This window comes from Microtus oregoni, unplaced genomic scaffold, assembly GCF_018167655.1.
Source record: "Microtus oregoni isolate MIOR12 unplaced genomic scaffold, Mior012 000009F_ref0000495, whole genome shotgun sequence".
NCBI lineage: Eukaryota > Metazoa > Chordata > Mammalia > Rodentia > Cricetidae > Microtus > Microtus oregoni.
This window is the reverse complement of record NW_024543068.1, coordinates 1,095,195-1,120,101: the sequence shown is the minus strand read 5'-3', so window position 1 is coordinate 1,120,101 and position 24,907 is coordinate 1,095,195. Positions and strand designations below refer to the sequence as shown.

The following is a 24,907-nucleotide window of genomic DNA, read 5'->3' as shown; positions in this document are numbered from 1 at the left end:
TTGACTACACATCAGAATTACAGGCAGTGCTTACAATAAGAATCAATCCTCAAACTCTCCCCCAGACCAACCAACCAGATTCTCTGGGGCCAAACCCAGGTATCAAGTCTCCTCAGTTATGCTTACTGTACATTTAGAGTTGATGGCGACTCTATTCTAAATATATATGGCAAGAGCAGAGTTTGGGGTGTGGAGACATCAGAGCTCTTACGGGAATATAGCCACATCATCTCTATTAGATAGTGAGTCAGATGTTAGCAGGCATGGAAGTTTGAGGGTAGATTCCCCCCTCCTTTACAATCTTCAGATTATAAAACCAGGGACTCAAATTTTGATCACTGATCAATAGAATGAGATATGAATCATATTTTCAGCCCTGGGTGAAGATAGGAATTCCTCAAAGCTCATACAATTACTATCAGAGACTCCCTGCTATGAAACAAAGACATACTAGTTCCCCCTCTCTTAATCTAAACAGACCTATCAATCCCCTGGCCACTTAAACACATCTGTTCCTGAAATTTTACAAATTAGCATAAAATCCACCTTAGGGGCACGACGGCCACTCTCCACTGTCCTTTCTTCCCCTTGAAAGGCCACTCCTTTTGTCCTGCTTGTCTTCTGCTCTCTGGGGTCTTGCCTGAATTAATTCAACAGAGATCACAAATACCAGCATGTTGAGGGGTTGCCAGAGCCTGATTCCAGTTACAAATTCCAGCCCATGTCTGCCACTGAAAGATTTATTTAATCCATAGGTATGGTTTAAGGAGTCCCTCCAGACACAGGGTTAGATCAGTCTCAGGACTTAACACAGGCTTTTAACCGAGCTCAGGAAACAAGTCATAAGCAAACAAGCACAGAGCCATGCCAAACATCTCTCCTGATGGAGATGGAAGGGGAGTGCCAGAGGCACAGAAAGCCAGTTCTGTTCTTCATCCTTGCAAAATCCTCATGGCTTCCTTCGGAAGCTTTAGAACAGTGGAAATCAGTCCAATCCTGGGAGAATATATGTCTCCTATTCAGGACCTATAATACATTTAGACAGCATTTTTTAAGATGAATATATGGCTCAGAAGAGCAACATCTCCACAAAGGTAAGTGGAAGCTGTTTTGATGAACTGTTAATCACTCAGAATCACCTCATTCATCCCCCCAAATATCCAAGTATCTCTCTTTAAATTAACATCAGCTTTTTTATTTTCTCAAATTGTTTGTAAGCATAATTAATTTTTGTTCTTAATCACATGCCAACTAGCCAGACAGACTTTGAAAACTACCCCTATTTGGGCTAGGGAATTTGCTGTCAGTAAAGTACTTGCCATGTAAACATGAGGTCCTGAATTCAGATCCCCAGCAGCAGCTAAAAATCCGGGGCAGCAGAACACAGCTGTAATCCCAGCACTGGGAAGGCCAAGACATGAAGGTCCCTAAGACTGCTGGCAAGACAGCCCAGACAAACCAACGAGCTCTGGGTTCAGAGAGACCCTGTCTCAAACAATAAGGAGAATAGTGATGAAGACACCTGATGCTGACTTCTGACCTTCATAGGCATGTGCATACACATGCATGTGCAAACACATACACACACACACACACACACAGAGAGAGAGAGAGAGAGAGAGAGAGAGAGAGAGAGAGAGAGAGAGAGAGTTTTATACATTTCATATGGTAATCGGTGGCAATTCTCAGCTTCCCTGGTAATCCAGGAAGGAGTCAGGCGCCAGCACTCTCTGACATCCTGTGAGTTTTAGTTGCAAACATTACAGGGTCTGAAATAATGTAACTCATGAGAATTACTTAACACAAGATATCCATTCCTCACAAATACTCCATCTTCCCTACGGTAGTAGTTTGAGGATGGCCTTCAAAGGCTTATATATTTGGATGTTTTATATATTTGAATGCTTCATTCCTTGGTCCCTAGATGATGGCCTTTTTTTTTTTTAAGGAAAGATTAGGAAGTGTGGCCTTGTTAGAGAAAATTCAGCCTACTTGGAAGAGGTGTCACTGGGGGTGGGCTTTGAGGTTTCCAAAGCCTATACCAGGCCCAGTCTTTCTCTCCCTCTCTCTGCCTCTCCACTATGGACCAGAGATAAGCTCTCAGCTATTGCTCTAGCATCATGCCTGCTTGCCAGTTTGACATGCTGGACTGACCCTCTGAAAATGTTAAATAAAGCCTCAATTAAATGCTTTCCTTTATAAGTTGCCTAGCTCACGCTGTCTCCTCGCAGCAATAGAATAGCAACTAAGATACCTCCCAACAGCTACTTATTCGTCACCTCTGCATTAATTATCGGGGCCTATACTAGATACTGCGGATATGGCTCTGCACGGAATCAAACTTAATCCCCGTTTCCACGGAGCTTACAGCCTAATTCTCAATAAATGCCTGCTGATATTATTTCAAGGCGCTAAGAAAGGGAACAATCCATTCACTGCTAAAAATAGTGTGGGTGGTACAGCAGGAATTTGCTAGAACATGCTGGTTCCCGAAAGGCAGGGATTTGAAAAGTTTCATAAAAAGAAATAACGCCATCCCGGAGGGTCAGATAACTTTCTGCCATTAATTAAACGTGAAGCAATGGAGATGGGCTGAGTTGATGCAATGCAAGAGAGCCATCTTCCTGCTCCGGAAGTCTTCCCAAAGCCCTGAGAGTCACTCTCTTCACCCCTTCTGGGCCTGTGTGGGGGTCCATGCACATGAATTCAGGAGCCTGAAGAGGTCAGAGGTCTTGGGTCCCCTGGTACTGGAATTATAGGCGGTTGTAAGGCCCCTGATATGGGTACCAGGAACCAAACTCAGTCCATGTGCAAGAGCGGTAAGCATCCTTAACCTCTGAGCCATCTTTCCAGCGCCTATAACATAGATTTTAAATACTGCCATTTGGAAAGACAGTGAGGATCTTGAGAAAATGAGAGCACATGCCCAAGAGTGGTCATGGACTTGCCAAGAGAGATTTTCTTGAGAAGTTATCAGATTATTTATAAGACATTAGAACTAAAATTCCCAGATTAATAGCACCTATGTTAAAGATTCTCCAAAGTAGATTGATGGTCTAGAATTTTAGTAACTATGGAAAGCTGGAATATTCAGGTCTGGAGCCAAATTATCTTGGGCTATTTTTACCCCATCAGGCCTCTTTATTAATTTTTTTAACTTTTTGTGAATTCCACATTATGTATTCTAATCCCATTTATCTCCCCCATCCCCTCCAAAACCAAACAAAGGAGGGAGGGAGAGGGGGAGAGGGAGAGAGAGAGAGAGAGAGAGAGAGAGAGAGAGAGAGAGAGAGATCTTGCCTTGGAAACTGCAGTGTATCCCATTGAGTCACACAGTTTACCCTTTAGTCCGTTCATCTTCGCTTGCAAATGCTCACCACGAGTCATGGGTCTGGCTTAATATGGGTGGCAGAGCAGTAGCCAGCGTCCTCAAGCCAGATCCCTGTGACGATCAAATTTAAACCCTATGAGGTTGTATGAATGGACCTCTAAATTCCACCAACCCAGACTAAGAATGTCATCAGACAGCAGCTCAGGCCCATATCTGAGAACTTCCCCACCTTGCTGTAACCCATCTACTGATGTTGCTACCAATTATCTTTAACAGTGCCTTGGTTGATGACTGCTGTTGTTCTATTACTATAAGAACTTTATGAAATTGCTACCACACAGGAACATGGGATTTGGGATAACCTAAATCCATGTTCCTGGGCTGTAGTCACTCACATTTTGCTCAAGAATAAACTATTACTGCCTTTGAAGCGAGATCTGCACTTATGCACCAACAGCATTACACAAGAGATATAAAAACAAAAAAGAGAGGGGGAGGGGAAAAGAAACCACCTTCTTAGAAGATCATGCTAAGAGTGGAAGACATTCTCCCTAAGATTGGGAACGAGGTGGGGATGGATGCTCTGAGCACTCCTCAAAGCTGTAACTGAAAGTTCCAGTGAGCTCAAGACAGCAGAAACCTCTGAAACAAAGCAACACACTGGGAAAGAAGCAAAAGCCCTGGAGCCACAGATGACAGGAGCGTGTGTGCAGAGATCTTCATCTATCCAGACCCCTTGAAACCACAGATGACAGGAGCGTGTGTGCAGAGATCTTCATCTATCCAGATGCACTACACAGTGTTGGCAGGAATGCTGTCATTGGTGCATTAACACTGGTGATCATCACGGGAGTGTAACATCATTAACACCGGTGATGGGAGTGTAACATCAATGAGATCATTTTGGGAACAGCTGGTGGTTTCTTATGAAGTTAAACGTATCTTAACATAAGAGCCAGTAACCTTTCTCCCCAGTTAATCCAGAAGAAATAAGTGAATAGTCCCAAGACTTGTATGTAAATGCTGTCAAGAGTTTTACTTTTCATCTCATTAAAATAGAAGATGGAAAACCAAACTGTGGCATAGCCATTCAGTGGAGTTCTCTCCAGAAATAGGAAGGAGCCGACCACTTCGGCAAGTGATAACCTGGACAAATTTCACAGCCTTATGCTGATGGAAAGCAACCATTCTGAAGGACGCATCGCACAACATGTCGCTTCCATAGCAAACACAGAGTGCCTGTGCAGGTGTAACAGAAAGCCCTCCAAGGTGATGGAGATAGTTGGTGGCGTCATCACAGTGCTGGTTACAAAGGAATATTTACCTTATCAAAACAAACTACACACTTCAAATAGGAATATTCTATTATATGTAAATTGTATGTTAGTTTTCAAAAATATTTAAAAATTTAAATTATAAATCATTTAGACTTGGTTTAAATATATTTTTCTTTAATCTGAATTATACTGGCAATTATCTTCAAGTTCTTAAAAGCAACACAAACCTCCTTCTAGTTCTACCAGTGTTAGACTGACACAAATTCCCATGTAGTGGAATTAATTCAATGAGTAATTTTTCCTTATAAAGAATTCCAGAGTTCTCTTTATCCACATGAAAAACTGATTTGGTTCTAAGAGTTACATTAATGCTTACCAACACTTAAATATAAACAGTAGGAACATACTAAGTGCACCTATCCATAAAACACTAGGACATGACCCAATTTAGTAAGCTAGTAAAAGGCTAAGTGTACCCTCCTGGCACACAGAGAGAGGTGATGGCATTCGTTAGTGCTCGGCTGTTTCCGGAGGCACCTGTAAGGACATACTTCAAAGGGCAGAAGAAATGAGGGGAAAATTCTCAAGACAGTTATAAGGGTGATAAGAGTCAAAAGCCAGAAGTAGATAAGGAAAGAATACAAACAACCCAATTTACTCTGGTTACTTTTATTACTGCAAAAATGGCTTTGGAGTTAGTTTATTAATGAGGTATTTTTCAAATCATCCCACCAATTCCATTATGGGGGGAGGAAGGCAGAGAGAGAAGGAGGGAGGAGGGAGGGAGAGGGGCACGTGAGGGAGAGAGGGTGTGTGTGTGTGTGTGTTTCTGAGAGAGAGAGAGGACAGCATGTTAAAGTGTGCCCTGAAGTGTTCATCAGCCTCCTCTTAAGCATCAGCATCTTCTAAGGATGCCTCCACTCACTTAGACACAAACCACCTGTGGTTCTCAGGTCCCGGCCATCTGCATGATCATTTACAAACAGTATGGAGAGAGCTACCAAGAGCACCAAGACTACAAGGCAGGTACCACCCAAACCACTCCTGAAGGATGGGACCAACAGTGTTAAGGCTACCGCAGGCAATGCCAAAGACATCCGCATTCCTTCCGGAATTTGTTCTAATTAAATCTTTCACAGGATCTGGCAACCGTGTGCCATCTTCCCTATATACTCTTCATTATTGCTAGCCTCAAAGGCTCACATATAGGTCCATCAAAACTGGCCCTGAATCTAAATCAAAAATAGAAAATCCAAATAGCATCTTGAGGCCCTGTGAGTACTAGCGAGCCGCTTGCACGTGAAAGTTGTCAAACTGCGCAAACTCGAAGGTGTGCGTTCCGATCGCAGCCCAGCCGTTCCCTGAGTATTTCACAGGGACGTTTTCCCACAGGACCTTGCTGTTCAACATGCCAGAGGCGAAATAACCCTGCAGGAGAGAGAAAGGTGTCCCGTGAAAAGGTGGAAATGTCCTCTGAAGTCCATTTAAGAATGTAGCTCACATACTTAGTGTAACAAACATCTCTCTCATTCAAGACCTACAACTGTAAAATACAATTTCATGTGTTTGAGAAAAAGTCTAAAATATATCAAAATTTTTCTGAAAGAATAAAAGGTACCTGTTTAAACAGTTAACAAAATACATTAAACCTCGATATTTCCTGATATCCCACCCAAAACCAAACCTCAAAACAAGGCCGTAATATTTTTATAGCATTATTACAAAGCTTCAGACAAAAGGCCACTGAAACAGCACTGCAGTGGCACACACGGGCACTTTGGCCAAGGGAGACTCCTCCGGAGTTTGCTGAGCCCAAACGCCTGCTGCAAACTGCTCTGTGCTTAAGGTCTCAATCAAGGACTGTGCACCCAGCCAGAGAAGGAATTAGCCTTCCTTTTGCTCTTTTGTGCCCACGAGGAGCATGTCACTACAAAGCCATATGGAAGGGCTACTCTTAGGTCAGAAGAGCAGTAGTTAAACTGAACCGTGGGGCAAAGTGCTGGGGGAAGAAGGAAAGTGCACAGAGGTGTGATTTCCTGGTAATGAGGGGAAGAAATCAAGTGTGTCTTTCTCAGAAAGTGGCCATTACATTTCCCTTACTGTCTGGCACATGGTAAATTGTATTTCACCCTTTATTGCCTCCGCTGCAGCACACTATGAACACACACTCAAACGCATAGCTAGCCACCTAAAATAAGCTGCTTTCAAAAGAGAAAGTGCTGGAGAGTCCAACTATTGGGCCAAAACCCACCACCAATATTTCTGTCTCAAAATTATAATACATTGTTCTTTAATTTTATAGATGAAGACATTGAGAGTTGGGCTGAGTAAGATTCTATGTTGAAGGCTCCAGAGGATCCAGGAAACAAATCCAAGTCACCCAGGGCCCAGTGTGAATCCATACGCCTCTGGTTACACAAGTGTACAGCTGTCTCCCTCTCAAAGGCACTCCTGGACCCCTCCCCCCCCCGCCACTTCTAGAGCAGTGGCCATTAGCCCTGGGCCAAGGGACACACATACACAAATCATATTAGACATATGGCCTGTCCCACGGGGCCACAGTGCCTCCTGGTCCCACTCCCCAGGCTCCAGCCATTTTGGCTTCCCAGATGCTCCCTAGACAAGGCTAGACCAGCTGCTTTCTGCACCAGCTATGAGGGCTACTTAGCTTGTTCTCAGTTTCATCCACATCTAAGCTCAAGCATGGCCCACTTGGCACAGTCTTCTCTAACTGCCATGACTAGGAAGCCAGAGCAAGGGGTGTCATAATTTTTTCATACTCATTTCCAAGTTACTGACTTAGAACAAAGCTCAGTAAACCAAGCCAGCCACCTATTTCCACAGTGAACTTTGATTGGCAAGCAGGCACACTAATCATTCACCTCTTGTCTGCCATGGCTATCTCATGACAACTCCAGAGTTGAGTGGCAGGAGCACAGAGCACATGGACCACAAGCCCCACTATCTCCCACCTGGCTCTTCAGGTCAAATGCTTGCCCAGTCCTGAGTATGAAGTCCTTCATCTAGCATGACTAATCTAGAAGGTAGCTAATTCCAATTCAGAGAGTGGTAGAAGTTAATTGGTCTGCCCCAAGTCTCAAAAGAAACATTGGTGGCAGAATTATACTTAGGAATAGACCTTTTAGTGTTTCTCTCTTACCTACCTGGCACTATTATCAGGTCATAGGATCCAGGAGAGATCCCACCATCGCTATTATTCCACTTAACGAGCATATATTATGCCAACTCTTAGTGACTTAAGCCTATAGATGAATGCAGCTTTCAATCCTCATCCGAGAAGCTTCCTTTTGCAGCAGATGGTGATTAACACATAGACTCACAACTGGGCAAGGTGTAAAGAATGTTCCACCCTAAACAGGACACCTACATCACACCCATCCTCCCAAGGCTCAGGGATCATGCAGAAGAGGAGACAGGGGTTTATAAGGGCCAGATACAATGGGTGACTACAGGAAAATGGTTTTCTGGACACAGCAGGACATCTAAATTATGAACTCACAGCAACTGTGACAGCATGCATGAGCCCTGTGTAAGCTCACACCAGATGAACTGCCAATGTGGAGAGAAGAGGTGGGTATGAGGCCCCTCCCGTCCCAGGCCGAGGAGCAACTGGCAACTGACAACCACACTGAGAGGAAGCTTAAGTTTTCTTAAAGCAAGTGGCCCCTGGTAGATAGAACATGCTCGAAGGGATAGTCACACACCCAAGAGGATGTGGGCAATGTAAATTAGATGTGACAGATTAAAAAAAAAAAAGAGGAAACAACATCATGTGGGAAGGGAAGAGGTTAGATCTGGTAGGAGATGGGTGGTGAATATATCAAACTACACTATAGGAAATTCTCAAAAATAATTTAAAAATAAATTGCAATTAAAAAGAAATAAATGCAATTTTTCTTGTAAATGCCCGTCTCCACCAATCACACCACATAAACATTCAGGAACTATGTTTGGGATCATTCTATCAAAGAACAACTAAAACAATTATGCCATTAAGAATGGTATAATCAAATAAACTAACCACACCCTAACTAGATCCTCAAGTCTACTAATAAAGAGCTTAAAAATCAGAATTCTCATTTCCAGTGGTTGAATGGATACCAAGTGAAACATTTTAAGTTTTTTCAGTCTCAATTTTAATTTCTATTTACAACCTAAGCGAAGGTATGAAAGAACCTCTAGGGAAGAGACACTTTCCCACACAGCATCCTTCGGGAGCACTGTCAGATCAACCAAGGATGCTAATGCTACTAGGGAAGACACTTTCCCACACAGCATCCTTCGGGAGCACTGTCAGCCAGCACCGTGTGATCAACCAAGGATGCTGATGCTACTAGGGAAGACACTTTCCCACACAGCATCCTTCGGGAGTACTATCAGATCAACCAAGGATGCTGATGCTACTAGGGAAGACACTTTCCCACACAGCATCCTTTGGGAGCACTGTCAGCCAGCACCGTGTGATCAACCAAGGATGCTGATGCTACTAGGGAAGACACTTTCCCACACAGCATCCTTCAGGAGCACTGTCAGCCAGCACCGTGTGATCAACCAAGGATGCTGATGCTGATGCTTAGACTTCCTTTCTCCCATGATCACTCCAGGATCATCTCTAACATAGACCAGCAGGGATAAGCTTCTATGGCTTTGCTACTCTGGCAGGTTCTATTTACTCTCTTGGTTCAAGAACATCGAGAACAGCTAGTTCAGCTGCTCACTTAACCAATTATGCCTCAATCTAAAAGACAAAAAAACAAGTTAAAAGAAAACAGGGTCTAAAAAGTCAGCTTCTGGGTCTCTGTGACACAGCACTCCATCTCTGGACGGAGGCTTTAATGACTCCACAGCAGACTCCCCCATTTCATAGTTTCTACCCTTCTACTTTTTTTCTAACAGAAAACTCTAGAAAGTTACACATTTTATTTTCACTCTTTCTTGTCCGTAACTTACCTTAATACTTAGGCGGAGTGTATACCATCTTTTCGCTGTAATGTCAGCTCGTCCTGAAGTATATGTGATCCATCCACCTGTAACAAAAAATGATCTCTCATCTGGGCTACGTGTAAAACCTAAATCTCAGGCTCATACAACTCCAGGAGCTTCAGAAATGGTACCTGTATGTACTTAAGTCTGCCTTAGGGAAGCACGGTCCCTTCATTTCCAGATCTGTAAGTGACTTCCAAGGAGAATTCCTCATTCGGCTACACACTACACAAGCCTGTTCTGAGAGTGGATTCTACACCACAGAACATACCTGCACTCACAGCAAAATAAATGAGATAAACTTAAAAACGAACCATGTCTGACATATCAGCATGGAAACCCACAGATACACTTATATCTTAATGGAGAGCCCAAGGCTACTAGAGACGCTTCCATGAAAACAGCATCAATACAACAGAGAGAGAATTGAATAAGCTAGCTTTCCACTTAGGGCATCTGACTGTCTGGAAGAAATCTAGGGTTAAACATCAAGAGGTGACTTCGAACTACAGCAGTGGGTACTGAAGATGCAGGTTGAAATTCCCAGTTCTGGCTCCACCACTAACTGGTTTTGGGGACTTGGGGACAAGCAATCTATGTATCAATGAGGTACCTCCTAGATGGGCCACACTATGACAATACCCTTACCACCTGCTACTCTCTAGTTTCTGATCTGGAACAAAGATCAGAAAATTATAAAATAAAAAAATGTCACTAATGTGGTAAGTCAAGAGATTTGAGAATTAAGAAGTTACCACCACAAGACCTCATGTCACCGCAGCTGGGTGACCTAAGTGCAATCCAGTGTCAACGAGCACCTAGGCCCCCACTCAGCATTAAGAGCTGTTCTGCATAGGCCAGTGTTGCTGAGACAGATGTCAGAGAGAAAAGGCAAACTCCTTCCCAGCATTCCATGTATTAGGGGATAGAAGTCTCTTTGCTAAGAGGCTCAGCCTGCCCCTTGATTTCCATAAGCACCAATACTTACAGTCTTCTGAGAGGCTCCCCAATGTGTTCTCCCTCCATCACTACCCCACCTGGGTCCTCAAAAGCTCACCCTCACAGCGCTGCACACCCTTCCTACTGTTCCTTCTCATTGCTGAGCTGCTCTCCTCCACACTAACTAAATAGCTGTGGCTCTGAATAACTCGGGACTTGACACACGCTGAAATTCTTCCCCCCTAGACACACAGGCTCCAAGTAAGTCCTGACCCGTTGAGATGTGTCATTTACCCAGGTCAGCTGTGACTCTGTAAGATCCGTTTGCGAAAATCCAGAAGAAAACTCCTGTAGCCGTCCTCACCAAAATGCCCCCTTTGGTCACCCTTCCAGCGATGAACACGCCCCCTCTCTGAGGGGTCTCTATGTAGACATCACACTGCACAGTCATGTTGGTCCTGCAGGGTCAAAGAGTCAATTAGCTCTGCATTCATGGTACCAACCCAGCGGTAACAAGCACTTCATAGCAAATGTCTCCCATCCTCAGTTGAGGGAGTAACTGGCTCTGTCTGAACAGGTAGCGAGGATGGGCTTCAAGAATCCTAACGGCTGTTTCAAGTTTTACACGATTAAGCGAACTGACTTTGTTGATTCTTTCAATGGGTTGGTGGACAGTGTTTACTAGTTTTAGGCACTGGAACGGTATGCTACTTGCCTTTCTATACTAAAGCAGTTTGTCGTCGTGTAGTGTGATACTGAATGAGGCACTTTCATAGTGCATAAAGGCAAAGTTTCTGGTGAGTCTGAATAGAAAGATTTACCTACATTTCCATCACCAACACAGGAGGAAGCCCAAGCCAGGGATGTTTTAACTACTCTGAGGCCAATTATATGTTTCTATCTATCAAGATTAAGAAACCCCCTTGATAATCTGACTAAATTCCATCTCTAAAAGGACAGTCGATTTGAGGGCTGGAGTGGCCCCACCGGATTGCTTTTTAAGTAGCTTCCTAGACCTAGCTTAGGTGGAATTCTACTGTTTGTCCAGCAGGTGGCAAAACCAGCTCAACAAATCAACTCTGATAAACTTCAAATCACAAGGTCTGCAAGTAAGCATTAAATTGTAATTATAATATATTGTATTATTTATTATATACTCAAGTCCCAAGTATTCTCAATTCTTCCTTTAAAGTTAAATTTCTCTCACTAAAGTTATTATCAACCTGGAATAATCTGAGGGCTTCCGAGTTCACACAACCATGACCTGCCTAGTAGGCTTCTTGACATGAGGACTACTGCAAGCTCGTCACTCAGAATGGACCCAGATCAGGAGGTTAGACACTGAGGGCATCTCTCTCACACACCAGTGGTAATCGCCTATAATGCTGATGGTGCTGGAAGCGTCCGCAGCCCAGGTGATAGGTCGTTGATTGAGAACTTGGCGCAGTGTGAAGCGATGCTCTCCAGGGTCTTCGTTATTTATGTAGTACTCAAACACGCCGGTCTGATCAGCAAAGTTCGGAGCTTCGCTAAAAAATGGGTATTCTGTTCAGAACACAACACATCTTCTGTTTAGTGTTTCAGAGGCCGAGCATCAACCCCTTACCAGTGTCCTCCTGTCTGATATCTGTGGAATATTGTGAGACACTTTCCAGTGATTTTTAAAATATAAATAATACTTAAAACCTACCAAAATTTAGACCTAAAGACGTGTGTGTGTGTGTGTGTGTGTGTGTGTGTGTGTGATATTTGGAGATGCCAGTACCAGAGCCCAAAGGCCTTTCTATGTCAAGCAGCTGAACGTTCATGCCCTGCCACGGGAATGTGAGACCCAGCAGTGAGTGGCACAGGCCGGAGTCTCCATGTTGGGTGGAACAAGCAGTGCTGCCCTCTACAGGAGGATGCGGGTACATCACGCTGTACATCTGGACACTCTGTACATTGACAGCCATCAGTTTTGGAGGCAGATTATAGAGCTACTGGACTCAACTTTAAAGCCTTCAGGCCCACCAACCACTATTGCTTGGTAAGCAAATGCCGCTGCTTGCTGGTCCTCTAGAGATGCAAGCACAATGAGCACGCTTCTGCTTTCAGATGGTTTCCCAACGGCCCATCCTCCAAGGCTTCTCCAATCACATCAGGGCAGACCCTCCTGAAGATGCGAGGGTTAAACTCCGGCAAGCAATGAGTTGAAGCCCCTAACTCTAGCATGGCTGCCCTTAGGCACTCAGTTCCCTGGAACCGTGATTTAGCCTCCACATCAGAGAAACATGTAGGGCCGGTCAAGGAGGCGGTACCCAGCTATCATCTTATGCTTCACCCAAAAGGGCTTAGAATTATAACTTTCCTCCTCACAATGACTTCTGCATCTTTTTCTGGAACTCAAAAATACAACTTCGCCTCAAAGAACTGGAAATATTAGCTATCTTTTAACCAGGTAAAACTCAAAGTGCTGAAAGGGACATCAGGACTTTGGACATCATGCTATCTATCTGTCATTCATGCAGTCGGACGAGAAGACAGTGCTCTGCTCTGCAGAGGATGGATGGCAGGTGAGGCAGGTTAGAGACCACTCACCAACGTTGAAATCATCCTTATAGTTTCTCGGGAAGGGCTGCGACTTGGGAGGCGGAGGGTAGCTGCCTTTGCGGCCTGTGGTGAGAGTGGTGAGTGTCACCAGCTCGTCCTCCTGCAGTTCCAAGGCAAAACTGCCACCGCTGTCCAGGAGCTGAAAAAGAAGATGGCCCCACATTCACGGCCAGGTGCTAGAACCCTCACAGGTGTGGGCATGGGGACAGCTTTGAAAGAAGCAAGCTTAGACAGTCATTCTGCTAGAGCTTCCTAAACACGTGGGGAAGACACAGCAATGCTAAGGCCCTCGGCAGTCTCTAAGGGTGTTTTACAAGAGGGTATAGATGATATTTTGTAGAAAAGAAGTTCCAACAGAAAAGGGGAAAGGCCAAGATGGCTGGAAGTCTCTATCAGTCAGCTGCCTCCTCTGTTGGACTACAGACTCCTTAAAGCTCACGTTGGTTTGATTAATGCAACTCAGAGGCTGCTTGTTTCTTCCAGAGCTTCACTAACAGACAAGAAGGCACAAAAGCTCCCAGACAGCTCGGCTGGTGAGCACTAGGAACCTCACACACTCGAGAGCTAAGAACCAAAACCTGCGCATTGTACTCGCAGTTTTAGCTTCAATTACTAGGCTAGGTTTAGGCCACATATATGACCCTAGCGACGCAGTCTTTCTAAGTTTTTCATCTCAAGGCTCTGGACACATATCTCAGAGGGCTGTTGTGAGAATCAGACCAGATGTTTAAAAAGGGCCTGCTTAGCTTGCTTCAGTGTATGGTCAGAGGAAACACTCTCTAGAGCCCAGTTCGTGTAATAGGCACTGCCTTCTGGAAACATTAGAATCCCACACAACTAACGTGGGCACTGAGCTTGAGCTCATCTTTCAAACTTTAATGAGTTTTTATCTACACTGAACTAAAGGGTTTAGCATTATTTCTTGGCTTTAAGGATAAAAAGATGCAGAACCATGGATATCCAGTGCCACGTTCTGGCTCGGGATTAACGCCAGATAATATTCCTATGGGGGAAGTCAATCGCATTATATGATTTCTAGCAAATTATTATACAAGTAGAGAGTGTTGTAATGGGTATTTAATTACTGATACTGACTAGCTAATTGTCAGAACATTATTATTAAAAACGCAGCCGATAAAGTCAGTCCAATGATGTAATATGCTTGCTTGGGCCAGTTCACTCTTTGCAACCATCCCTGGGGAACTACCAAGGATCAAACACCTCTGGACTAAAACAAGGCAGAGCCCCAATCTCAAGGTAACCAAAGTCCTGGGGGAGGGGTATAGGGTATTTAATGAGATCCACATAGAGTCCTGCACTGGGTCAGGTGAGCAAGGCTTCAAAGAAATGGACAATTGAGCTGACATATATCTTCAGAGATACGATGGAAGCCATTTTAGGAGTTTACTCTCTGTGAGGAGAGGCCAGCTACTGAGATCTGCCTCGGGAAGGGAAAGCTATCTTCCAGCGCCTGAGAGGACAGTGGTGGTCACATGACAGGACAGGGATGGTCACATGGGGAATGTGAACTGACGGGGAAGATTGATGATGCCTTCCAAACCAAGGACTGCAGGCACACTGCTCTAGCAGCAGGGCCATGGCTTGCCCTGAGACTCAGACTGGAGTCTGTTGAAACCGTGGGCAGTTTCTGAACAATGAGGCATAATGAAGAGTGGAGACAGGCAGCGGGGAGGACAAGAAACAATGGCAAATAAGAGAAAACACAGAGGGCAGAACTGCCTACAGCCAACTGCCAAGGGGACAGACCAGGACGGAGGGAAACAATCTCAAAGGAGACCTACATCTCTCACTTGGGCGGCCAGACAGCAGTGGGCACATCCACCAATATAAACAAGCACTAATACAGCTACGGATACACAAGGTTTTCACACCTTACTCAGGGTTTCTGTTTAAGACAAATATGGAGAGATGTTTATCTCTACCGCCCTGCTGTCATAAAATCAACTTCCCTTTTAATTCATCGATCACATTTGTTCCTTTTTACTATTGTAATGCCCCAAACGGAGGAATCAATTTTAAGACTACCCATAGAGAGTCCAGTTGTTTGAAATGAAGCCTCTCCGATGGTCCTCTGAGCTTGGTATACCACACCTGGAGCTCTTGTATTTCTCTCTGGGAAGAAAACACAAGAAAGCATGCTTGAGAGATTCATCACATCCTGGAATCGGTCTCTCATCCTGCTGCAGAAAGAACTGTCTCAAGGTTAACACAATTACACTTTCGGAAAAAGGAAGACAGGCTCCAGCAACGCTTTCGTTTCCTACGAACACTAGCCACTGAGCAAAGCAGGCACCACCAGCAACAAACGCCCGCGTTAAAGAACCGGCACGATTGTCCTCTTCTGGCTTTGTTTCAGTGGAGACATTCCGGAGAAACCCAAGGAAAACCAGCACAGCCCTTGAGACACTGACTTGCATTGTTAGGGAACCAAATCAGCCTGGATCGGTACAATACTCAACTGGGCATGCTCAGAAGTGCTCCTGCCATCTGCTTTTGAGTATGTGTTCTCTGACCTTGTGTTAAGTAGGTGTACAACTGAATCTGTCTACTTCTTTTCCTGATTAAGCCACCACCTTAAACTGAGAGTCCTCGGGAACAACGGCTTTCCTCTGTGACCGTGGCCAGGGTCCCAGAAGAAGACTGTCATGCTTCCTTTTCAGGGCACTACAGACAATAAATCTCTCTACCCTGTTAGCTCATTGCATTAACACCTGAGAATACTGGCAAATGTCAATCACAGGTCTTAGTGCCTTGGCCTCCCAATGTAAAAAGAAGCTTTCTTAAACATTTAATTACTTTAAAATGTCTTTACTTATTATTACAGAATCTTACCTCGCTTTCTTCTGCCTTCTTGTGTTATTGACATCCATATAAAATTAAACTTCTTCAAAGGTAATCATTATGTTCTAAATGTTTTCCTTCAAAGTATATAATATTATGGTGAATGCAAAAATGCTAACCAAAAACTGAAGATCCAGTATGAATAATTAATAATGTCCTAAAAGTATCTTAAATTAGTCTTCATATTTTAATACTTATCATTAATTATAATTATTATGTATTACAGTAATTTCTCTCAAGTCAGTAAATTCTGAGTGCCACATTGACAATGGCAATAATTCTAGACATATATAAGAAAGAGACTCCTCTTTCAAGAGAATTCAAGAGGAGATGCATCTCCACGCTCACAGTTGGATTACACAGAAAACACCAGACCCATATGATTTTTAACAACTTGGTAAAGAAACATTTCAAGCAGTATCTTAGGGCTTCTGAGCAGTAACTGCCACAAGTAGCTGGACTGTCTTTACATCTCTGACCGTCTTTGTCATGTACTTTAGATAAATACGTGGGTGGCATGAGCTTGCAATATAAAAAAATAAACATGTAGCTTTCAGCTTGATTTTGGAGACAGCTGTTAAATAGCAAAGAGCCTATATCAGTGCCTCTTTCTGAAGCCTTCCAGCTTCCTGGAGTAGGACATTTAATCAAATACAGAATGCAGCCATTCCACTCTCTGTGCTTTGTGAGCAAGCTTCCCTTTACTAGGATGTTTAATCAAATACAGAATGCAGCTATTCCACTATATGTGCTTTGTAAGCAAGCTCATCTTTGCTAGGACGCTTAATCAAATACAGAATGCAGCCATTCCACTCTGTGTGCTTTGTGAGCAAGCTCCCCTTTGCCAGGAATTAGAGAAACTACACTGCTTTTTTATTACAATTAGTAGATATTTTGTCTTCTTCTATATTAATAAATTTTGTTCTCTTAATTTTATGAATGTATATAATGAATTCTTATTGGTCTCCCTTTAGCCTCTCAAATCCTCACCCCTAGCCCTGCTGGCTGCCTATAATTCTCTGGTATAAAAACTTATTCTGTGGCATCACTAGTAAGAAGTACACTGGCTTCTTCCATTTCAACTTTAATAAGAGGTTTAAAAAAATTGGTGACTTTCGGGTATTTTTGTTTAAGTGGGCTTTGTTTGTTTGTTTTTCAGTATGGAATACTCTAAGCTTTAGAGCTTAAAAATTTCTCATCAAGTGGTGGTTGCTATATGCCTTTAATCCCAGAACTCAGAGGCAGAGGTAGGCAGATCTTTGTGAGGTCAAGGCCAGCCTGGCCTACAGAGTAAGTTGCAGGACAGCTAGGGCTGTTATACAGAGAAACCCTGTCTCAAAAAAAAAAAAAAAAAAAAAGAAAGTAAGAAATAAAGAGAGGAGCCGGGCAATGGTGGTGCATGCCTTTAATCCCAGCACTCGGGAGGCAGAGGCAGGCGGATCTCTATGAGTTCGAGACCAGCCTGGTCTACAGAGCTAGTTCCAGGACAGGCTCCAAAGCCACAGAGAAACCCTGTCGTGAAAAACCAAAAAAAGAAAGAAATAAAGAGAGGGAGGGAGAGAGGGAGGGAGGGAGGAAGGAAAATCGCTTAGGCCACAGAACTGATCTTAGACCACCATTGATAGCTTTCCAAGTCCCCACAGCCACAGGCAGCTTTGTCCTGTTCTGGCCTCTGTTTTTGTTTGTGAAGGTCAGAAGGTCAGAAGAGGCTGTTAACGTGGCTCAGCTGGTGGCGGGCTTGCCTAGCATTCCTTGCCCAGCACCCCCTGAAGCAGGTGTACTGGCACAGGGCTGTGATCCCAGCTCTCAGCAGGAAAAGGTGGGATGCTCAGGAGTTTGTGGTCATCCTCCACTGTGTAGTGAGGCCAGGCTAGACCAGCTATTACGTAAGACTATTATTTAAAAGGGAAATGCAGGAGATACAAGGCACCAGGACAGGTTCCATTTGTATACAAATTCTTAGTAATTATATAATACATGACTTCAAGACTTTAAGAACTGATGGCCTGTAATATAACACAAAATTTTCATAAATTTGTAAAGATTTGTTTTATTTGCTTATTTCTGTATGCTCACATGTGTGACATTTGGAGGCCAGAAGAAGGCAAGAGATCCTCTGTAGCTAGAGTTATATATAGTTGTGAGTTATTTGACAGAGGTTTCCATCTTTAAAGAAAGTAGCAAGCACTCTTAACCACTAGGCCATCTGTCTAACCCCAACACAAATTTTGAAAGCAAAATGAAAGTCAAACATACGTACTTACCAAAGATCCCTTGAGAGTGAAGGTGGCCAGCTGGCGTGAGACATTATAATACGGTAGATATGGCCGTATACACATGGAGTGTTTGTGACTCTGAGGGAAGAGAGTCATGTAAGTTATCCAAATAATATACACACTATATTGTGGGGGAAACTTTACATAATCAATGCTTGAAGAGTAGCAAACGAAGCAAACATTTATAACAAATTTGAATTTATTTCAAACTATAAAAAAATACATTCATAACATAACCTTAATGATAGTGTGCCTGGCCAAAGCTTAGAATAAGGAAATAACCCTAATGGCAAGTTAAATACATAGAAACATATCCAAAGAACAAGAACCATAGATAAAATAAATATAACAGGTGATATAAATATATACTGTCCTCTTTTCTTCTCTTCACTCTTAAAAAATCATCTAAAGTAATAATTTCACAGCATTCTGTTCTCTTCCTGTTGGAAATGTGATGTGTATAATTAAAAATGGGAAAAGATAAAAGCCTAAAGGGAATGAAAAGGCAGAAGAACACCCCTGCATCTGTCCAGGACAAAGAAAACTGAAGTCTAAAGTGGTCCTGAAGCAGTAAGGTATGGGCGGTGAATTCTGAAACCATCGCTAAGATGCAACTCCCAAAAGTATAGTGAAAAGATTATTAAATGAACAGAATGCAGCCTCAGAAAGCACTCACTAAATGTGGAATAAAATGGCAGAGGAGGAATACAACATAGAAACAAAATCATGACTGTGGAAAACAAAGATCACAAGGCAAAAATAAACTCAACCATAGCAACACTAGTGCTTATTCAACAATCGGACCACAATGCCAGATAAGTTTAAGAAAAGCAAGACCCAACTATGTGCTTTTGAAAAGGAGATAAGCTTTATGTTCAAAGAAACGGGCTGAAAACAATGATTAAGGGAAATAAATACACTAACAGATGCCACCAAAAAAGTAGCAATGACAAAAAGGGAAAATCAATTTTAAAACAAAAGAAAAATAAAAACAGTGAGAAAATTTAATGCCAGAAGTCAATACATTAAAATATCTGAAGTAACACTAAGAAAATCTCAAAATCATAGAAAACAAAAACTAACAGAAGAGAGGAGAATTGTAGACAATTCTACAAGGTTGAGATTTTACTTGTCATAATTCACAGCAGAGAAATGAACACAAACAACCAAACAGATCTAAGAAAGAGCCGTGTGGAATTCCACAGGCAACAGGGCACCTAGTCTGCGCCAGTCAGTGTTCAGGATGGCCCACCGGCAAGGCAACAGCTGCAACTCCTCTCAGGAACACTGGGAAGTACGTTCTCCAATCAGAATGGGATGAGATGAAGCACCAACAATGAAAGTTGCAAATTTCACAGAAACACAAATATAAAGATACCTTGGTACTGAGAAATAAAGTCGAGAAACAAATCACAAGGACAATAAAAAAAATATACTTTGTGATTAAAAATGTTAAAACGAAACAGAAAAGGGATGAAGTACACTAAAGCACCGCCTACAGAAGAAGTGAAGCCGATTCATGTTTATATATTTGAGGTTCAAAGGAATAACCTTGACTTCTATTTCAAGAAGCTGAACAGTTTTCAGAAGAACAAAGCAAATCCATAGGGGGGAAATAAAGACAATAAATACTGGTGTGAAATACTGCAACACAGAAAACAAATAAAAATAATATTATTCCCTCGGAAAGATAAATAAACCTTTAGAAGACCAACCAAGAAGAAAGAGACGTGACTTGAGTGACTAAGGTTGGGACCAAAAGAGGAACATTAGGAACATTCCTACCAGCTGTATCTGAGTAGAAAAGGAACTGAACATAGACCTCTGTGTTAAACAACACAGATCTGAAAGACATAAAAGACAGAAAAACAGAAAATCCCAACGCTTCTGAAAACATACCATCTGAACAGACCTACAATGAGTGAAAAGATCCTTAAACTCATGAAGAAAAATCCTGGAGCCAGATGCTATCATATATGAATTCTGTCAAACATTTGAAGAGCACCAGATCTTAAGAAATTCTCTAGAAACATTCCCAAATCACTCCATGGTGTTAGTAACTATTCTCCTACCAGACCCAACAAGGCATCACGAGGAGAGGAAATCCTAGGGGATCTAGGAAGTTGAATCCAATACAGAATACAGAGGATACTGAATGACGTCAGGATGATAATCTCGGGCACACATGGGTGGTTTCACACACAGAAGTCACTCAGGATAATCTAGCCCATGATCAGAGTGCATAACGGGCAAAAGCAGCACAAGCATGCATGCGGGGAAACCAGAACTCTGACTAAAAGGATTCAACGCGCTGCCTACAAAAGGCAAGATCCTCAACCTGAAGTTCTACACACTGACGCAACACCAGCAGCTAAAAGCACACTCTACAGTGATATTTCTTTCTAGATCAGCGGCAGGGCAGGACAACTGGGCAAGCAAAGGAAACACAAAGTTTCTAGAATGATAATGGGAGGACTAAAAGAATCTTACTTACTTGGTGTGCTCATTTAAACAAAATCCTCTAGTAATCCACAGAAAGAACTGGTTGTGAGGACAAGATCAATACATAAGAATCAATTGCATTTCTACACTTGAGAAATGAACACTCTGAAAATAAAATTGAGACAACCTATTTATAGTAGGATCTGGAAGAATAAAACACCCAGCAATATTAATAAGAAACAAATCAATAAAAATTTAAAATTTTAATAGATAAGTTTACTAAATTAATAAAAAGAAATATGAATTCCACAATGAAAAAGACAACATATCATAGAGAAATTAAGTAAGGCATAAGCACAGAAAGACCCCCACATGTGTGGAGTGGCAGGGTAGAATGCAAATGCTTCTCCATATTCATATACCGAGTAAGTAAAATATCAGTCGTAGGCTGTCTGCTTGCAATAACTAATGAGCTAGTCCTAAAACTCATGCTGAAATTCAAAGTACCCAAAATAACCAACCTTGAAATTGATCAAAGCTAAACTCGCCCATCAAACCCTCACTCAGAAGTATAGGGATTAAGATGCAATGGTAACCAATACAGCACAAGTATGGAAAAAAAAAACAAATTTTGTTAAAAATTGCTTTTCAGCATGTATGCAAAATAATTCAAGTGGAAAAATAGACTGTTCAAGACATGGTGGAAGACTAACTAGGCGTGCGTGCACACGCATACATACCACACACACACACACACACACACACACACACACAGAGGAAGAAGCTGAACAAATGCTAAGCACCTCAAGAAATAACAGGATCAGAAACCTAAATGTAAGACTTAAAATAATGGCAATCTTACCAAAAAAATACACAAGTTTAGAACATTTTTACTTCAGAGAATGCCATTAGAAAGAGAGAGACAGGTTGGGCCTAGCGACGACAGCATTTGGGATATTGACACAGCAGGATTATGACTCTGAGATTAGCCTGGTCTACCCTGCGTATGCTATAAGGATGGGAGCAAATACACAGAAGCCACATGTGTCTTCTGAGGGGTGTTAGATAGATTATATGAAGAACTCTTACAATTCAAGATGAAAAATAAAAATCCTCTTAACTTAAATGGACAGTGTAGATTTTAATAGACATTTCTCTAGTGAGGACATACAGCTAGCCAGAGAGCATATGAATATACAGCCAGGACCATCAGTCATGAGGAAAAGGTAAATCAAATTACAATGACACCACCTCATAGCCTATAGAATCGTCATACAAAGATAAGGACAATAATTACTAGAGAGGACGTGGTGATACTGGAAGCCTTAGGAACTGCTGGTAGCAAGGAGAAATGGCACAGGCAAGTGGCAATCTTTGCCCCATTAAAGTTACTATTTAACTTGGCAGGCCAGGCCCGCTCCTAGCTACACCCCCAAAGGGATTGACGCACATGGTCCCAGGAAACCTTCCATAGGAGTGTTAAGAAGCCATTGTGAGGATAAAGGCTAGCTATCCCAATATATCTTTAAGGATAAAGAAGTCTTAGAAACAACATGAGGAGCAAGGTACCCATCAGACCCTTTCCCCCACCTTTCTCCAAGGGAAGCAGTCATAAGACTCTTAGAGAAGTGCCCTCTATGCCCAGGAGAACATAATGCCCTTCTCGTCTCTGAAGACCAAGTTTCTGGTGAAGTAATAGGCGCCCACTAGTTGTGGACCAACAACAAAACATTACCATGGTTTCAATGATGATGGTGAGGTTCCCCAAGCCATCAGTCAGAGCTACATAGCTTCCTCCCTTCTCTAGATGGCCAACTGTCTTCAGGTAATACCAGCCTGGTTGAGTAAACTGAGTTGTATGAGCTACAGAGAAAGAGAAGAAGACGTGAATGAGACAACTATAAAAGAAAACAGTCTAGCGGCTAGAAAGAACTGACTGATTCTAACCAGCTATGTTCTATTATAAGAAATTATCTCCTGACTTCATGCTTCCATTTTTTTTTTTTTTTTTTTTTTTCATGCTTCCATTTTTTAAATACTTCAGCAGAAAAGTGTAAAGGCAGGAGGGCTTTCTGGAGGACCGATGAGATTAAATCAACCTGGAAATTCAAGAACAGTGGTTGTGCATTCCCATTCTCAAAGTACACAACTAAGTTAATCTTGCCAAGCCGTGGTCATCAGTACTTGTTCCACTCTAACAGAGCAGGGAAGAATTAAAAGAATTTTTTAAAAGGAACTTTTAAAAAGTTAATAAATGTATCTCAGAACTATTTTATAATTTGGTCTTAAACAGATTTGTTCCTAAGTACTGTCACCTCTGAATCTGGTCCTGAAAATAAACTAAGTAGTATTCCATGTTCCTACCAATGCCCCAAAGTCAGAAATTTAGAAGAGGGTTACTTCACCTAATTAAGTGAAACAATGCCAACAACTAAGAGGCTATCCAACCAACACATAGAAGTCTTGCTTAATTTTTCCACTATTTTGAAGAGCTATTTAAGGAATTTAAACTAATGCCATGATTACAATCAGAGAATAACACACAAAAAAAGAAAATTTTCAAAATGTGGATTTAAATTAAAGCAAGTTGAATTAGAATTATCTTTCTTTGGAAGAAATTGGGTTTTTAAAGACTATGGTATAATTTTGACACACAATAAATATAAATGTTAAATATTTTACTAAAATTAAAATTTTTCACTATTGTTATTTATCTTATTTATGAGGTTATTAGCTATTAATATGGTTATGTTCCTTTGAATGTGACTGATACTGAAGAAGACCTGGATTTCACTGGAAGTACGTAGATCTGACAGCCCTGTCTTTGAGCCATGAAAACTATGTCATGTCTAGAAGATATTTTAATTGATTTCCTCCCAGTTGTGAGAAACTAATCTTGTCTACATCTATAATTAATCTCAAGTTGCTTTGCCTTGATGACTTTTCCTCTAAGCTCGTTCTAGCATTTACCTGGTTTCTTCCTTTCATGTGAGAAACATAAAATCTTCAGTGTATGACCATTTTTTAATCTATATGAGAGTCATAATTTTATCTTTTCTAAAACTCATTGCTATAGAATGATCCTTTGCTATATTGTAAATATTTGTCACTTGAATTGGTTTAATAAAAAGCTGACTGGCAGAAAGTATGGGTAGGACAACCAAACTAAGGATGCTGGAATGAAGAAGGATGGAGCCAGAGGAGATGCCAACAGAGGAGGCAGGGAATATTAAAAAAAATGAGATAACAAGCCATGAACCACATAGCAGAGGGTAGATTTTAAAAAAAAAATGTGGATTAACTTAAAATGTAAGAGATAGCTAGTAAAAAGCCTGAGCTATCGGCCGAGCATTTGTAATTAATAATAAGACTATCTTGTGGTTATTTGGGAAGAAGTGGCTGCTGGGATGAGAAAACTCTACCTACAGTTGTATATCTTCAAACACTGAGTAGATTTAGGGACCACTGTAAAGTCATATTATTTTACATAACATGTTTATTTCTTTTGATTAATGATTATAATTTTATTAGTATCAAAATTAATATATTATATTCACTCACATTAGTGCAATCAATAAAATGGAACTGATATAAAGAATAACCCCAAAACTCCTAGACATGCTGAGCTTAGCTGGATATTTCTAACTATATTCATTCCATCAGTTATAATGATGATTTGGGATCATAAAGTTACATGATTACCTCTGTCTCCATCACTGGGCATCCCCTTTCCCTATGGTGCTATCTGTCCCCTCTTTATTCTCCCTTTATAAGGGCCTGATCTTAGAATAGCCAAGTATAAAATACAGAAAACAGTCAGGTTACCCAAAATAGTATTATGAAACACTGGCATAACTCCCTTAAAAGAGTCAAACACTTGAAGCATGGACAGTTTGATAACCTCCTTCGGTGCTTTCTGTGGAGAGAGAGAGAGATGGAATCTAGACATTCATACCTGATATCCAAATAGGAGCTTCTACCACATAATGCCCACTCCATGGCTCTTGGGCTGTCATCAATCCACTTCGCCCATAAGGCAATTCCTCATAGTAACTAGCCACCAAATTCCAAGCAATTGTGCTAAAACATTAAGTTGAAAAAGAAGAAACACCAAAGTACTATGTAATATAAATATTTAAACAACTGGAGTAAAAATCTCAGAATGATATGTAAGTGAACATAAACTT

At 41.8% G+C, this 24,907-nt stretch overlaps 1 protein-coding gene across 1 annotated transcript in view; it reads right to left on the bottom strand.

Annotated features, from left to right (window-relative positions):
- Window positions 1–4,467: 4,467 nt before the first annotated feature.
- LOC121452303 (galactocerebrosidase-like) overlaps window positions 4,468–24,907 on the bottom strand; it is a 49,488-nt gene continuing 29,048 nt past the window's right edge. Inside the window, exons 9-17 of the mRNA XM_041658365.1 lie at window positions 24,676–24,800; window positions 22,456–22,583; window positions 18,267–18,356; window positions 15,187–15,273; window positions 13,129–13,279; window positions 11,916–12,096; window positions 10,846–11,009; window positions 9,580–9,656; window positions 4,468–6,036 (exon numbers count right to left, since the gene is read on the bottom strand). Of these exons, the coding sequence (XP_041514299.1) occupies window positions 5,890–6,036; window positions 9,580–9,656; window positions 10,846–11,009; window positions 11,916–12,096; window positions 13,129–13,279; window positions 15,187–15,273; window positions 18,267–18,356; window positions 22,456–22,583; window positions 24,676–24,800 (1,150 nt within the window). The 3' untranslated portion in view covers window positions 4,468–5,889. The remainder of the gene's footprint in view (window positions 6,037–9,579; window positions 9,657–10,845; window positions 11,010–11,915; window positions 12,097–13,128; window positions 13,280–15,186; window positions 15,274–18,266; window positions 18,357–22,455; window positions 22,584–24,675; window positions 24,801–24,907) is intronic.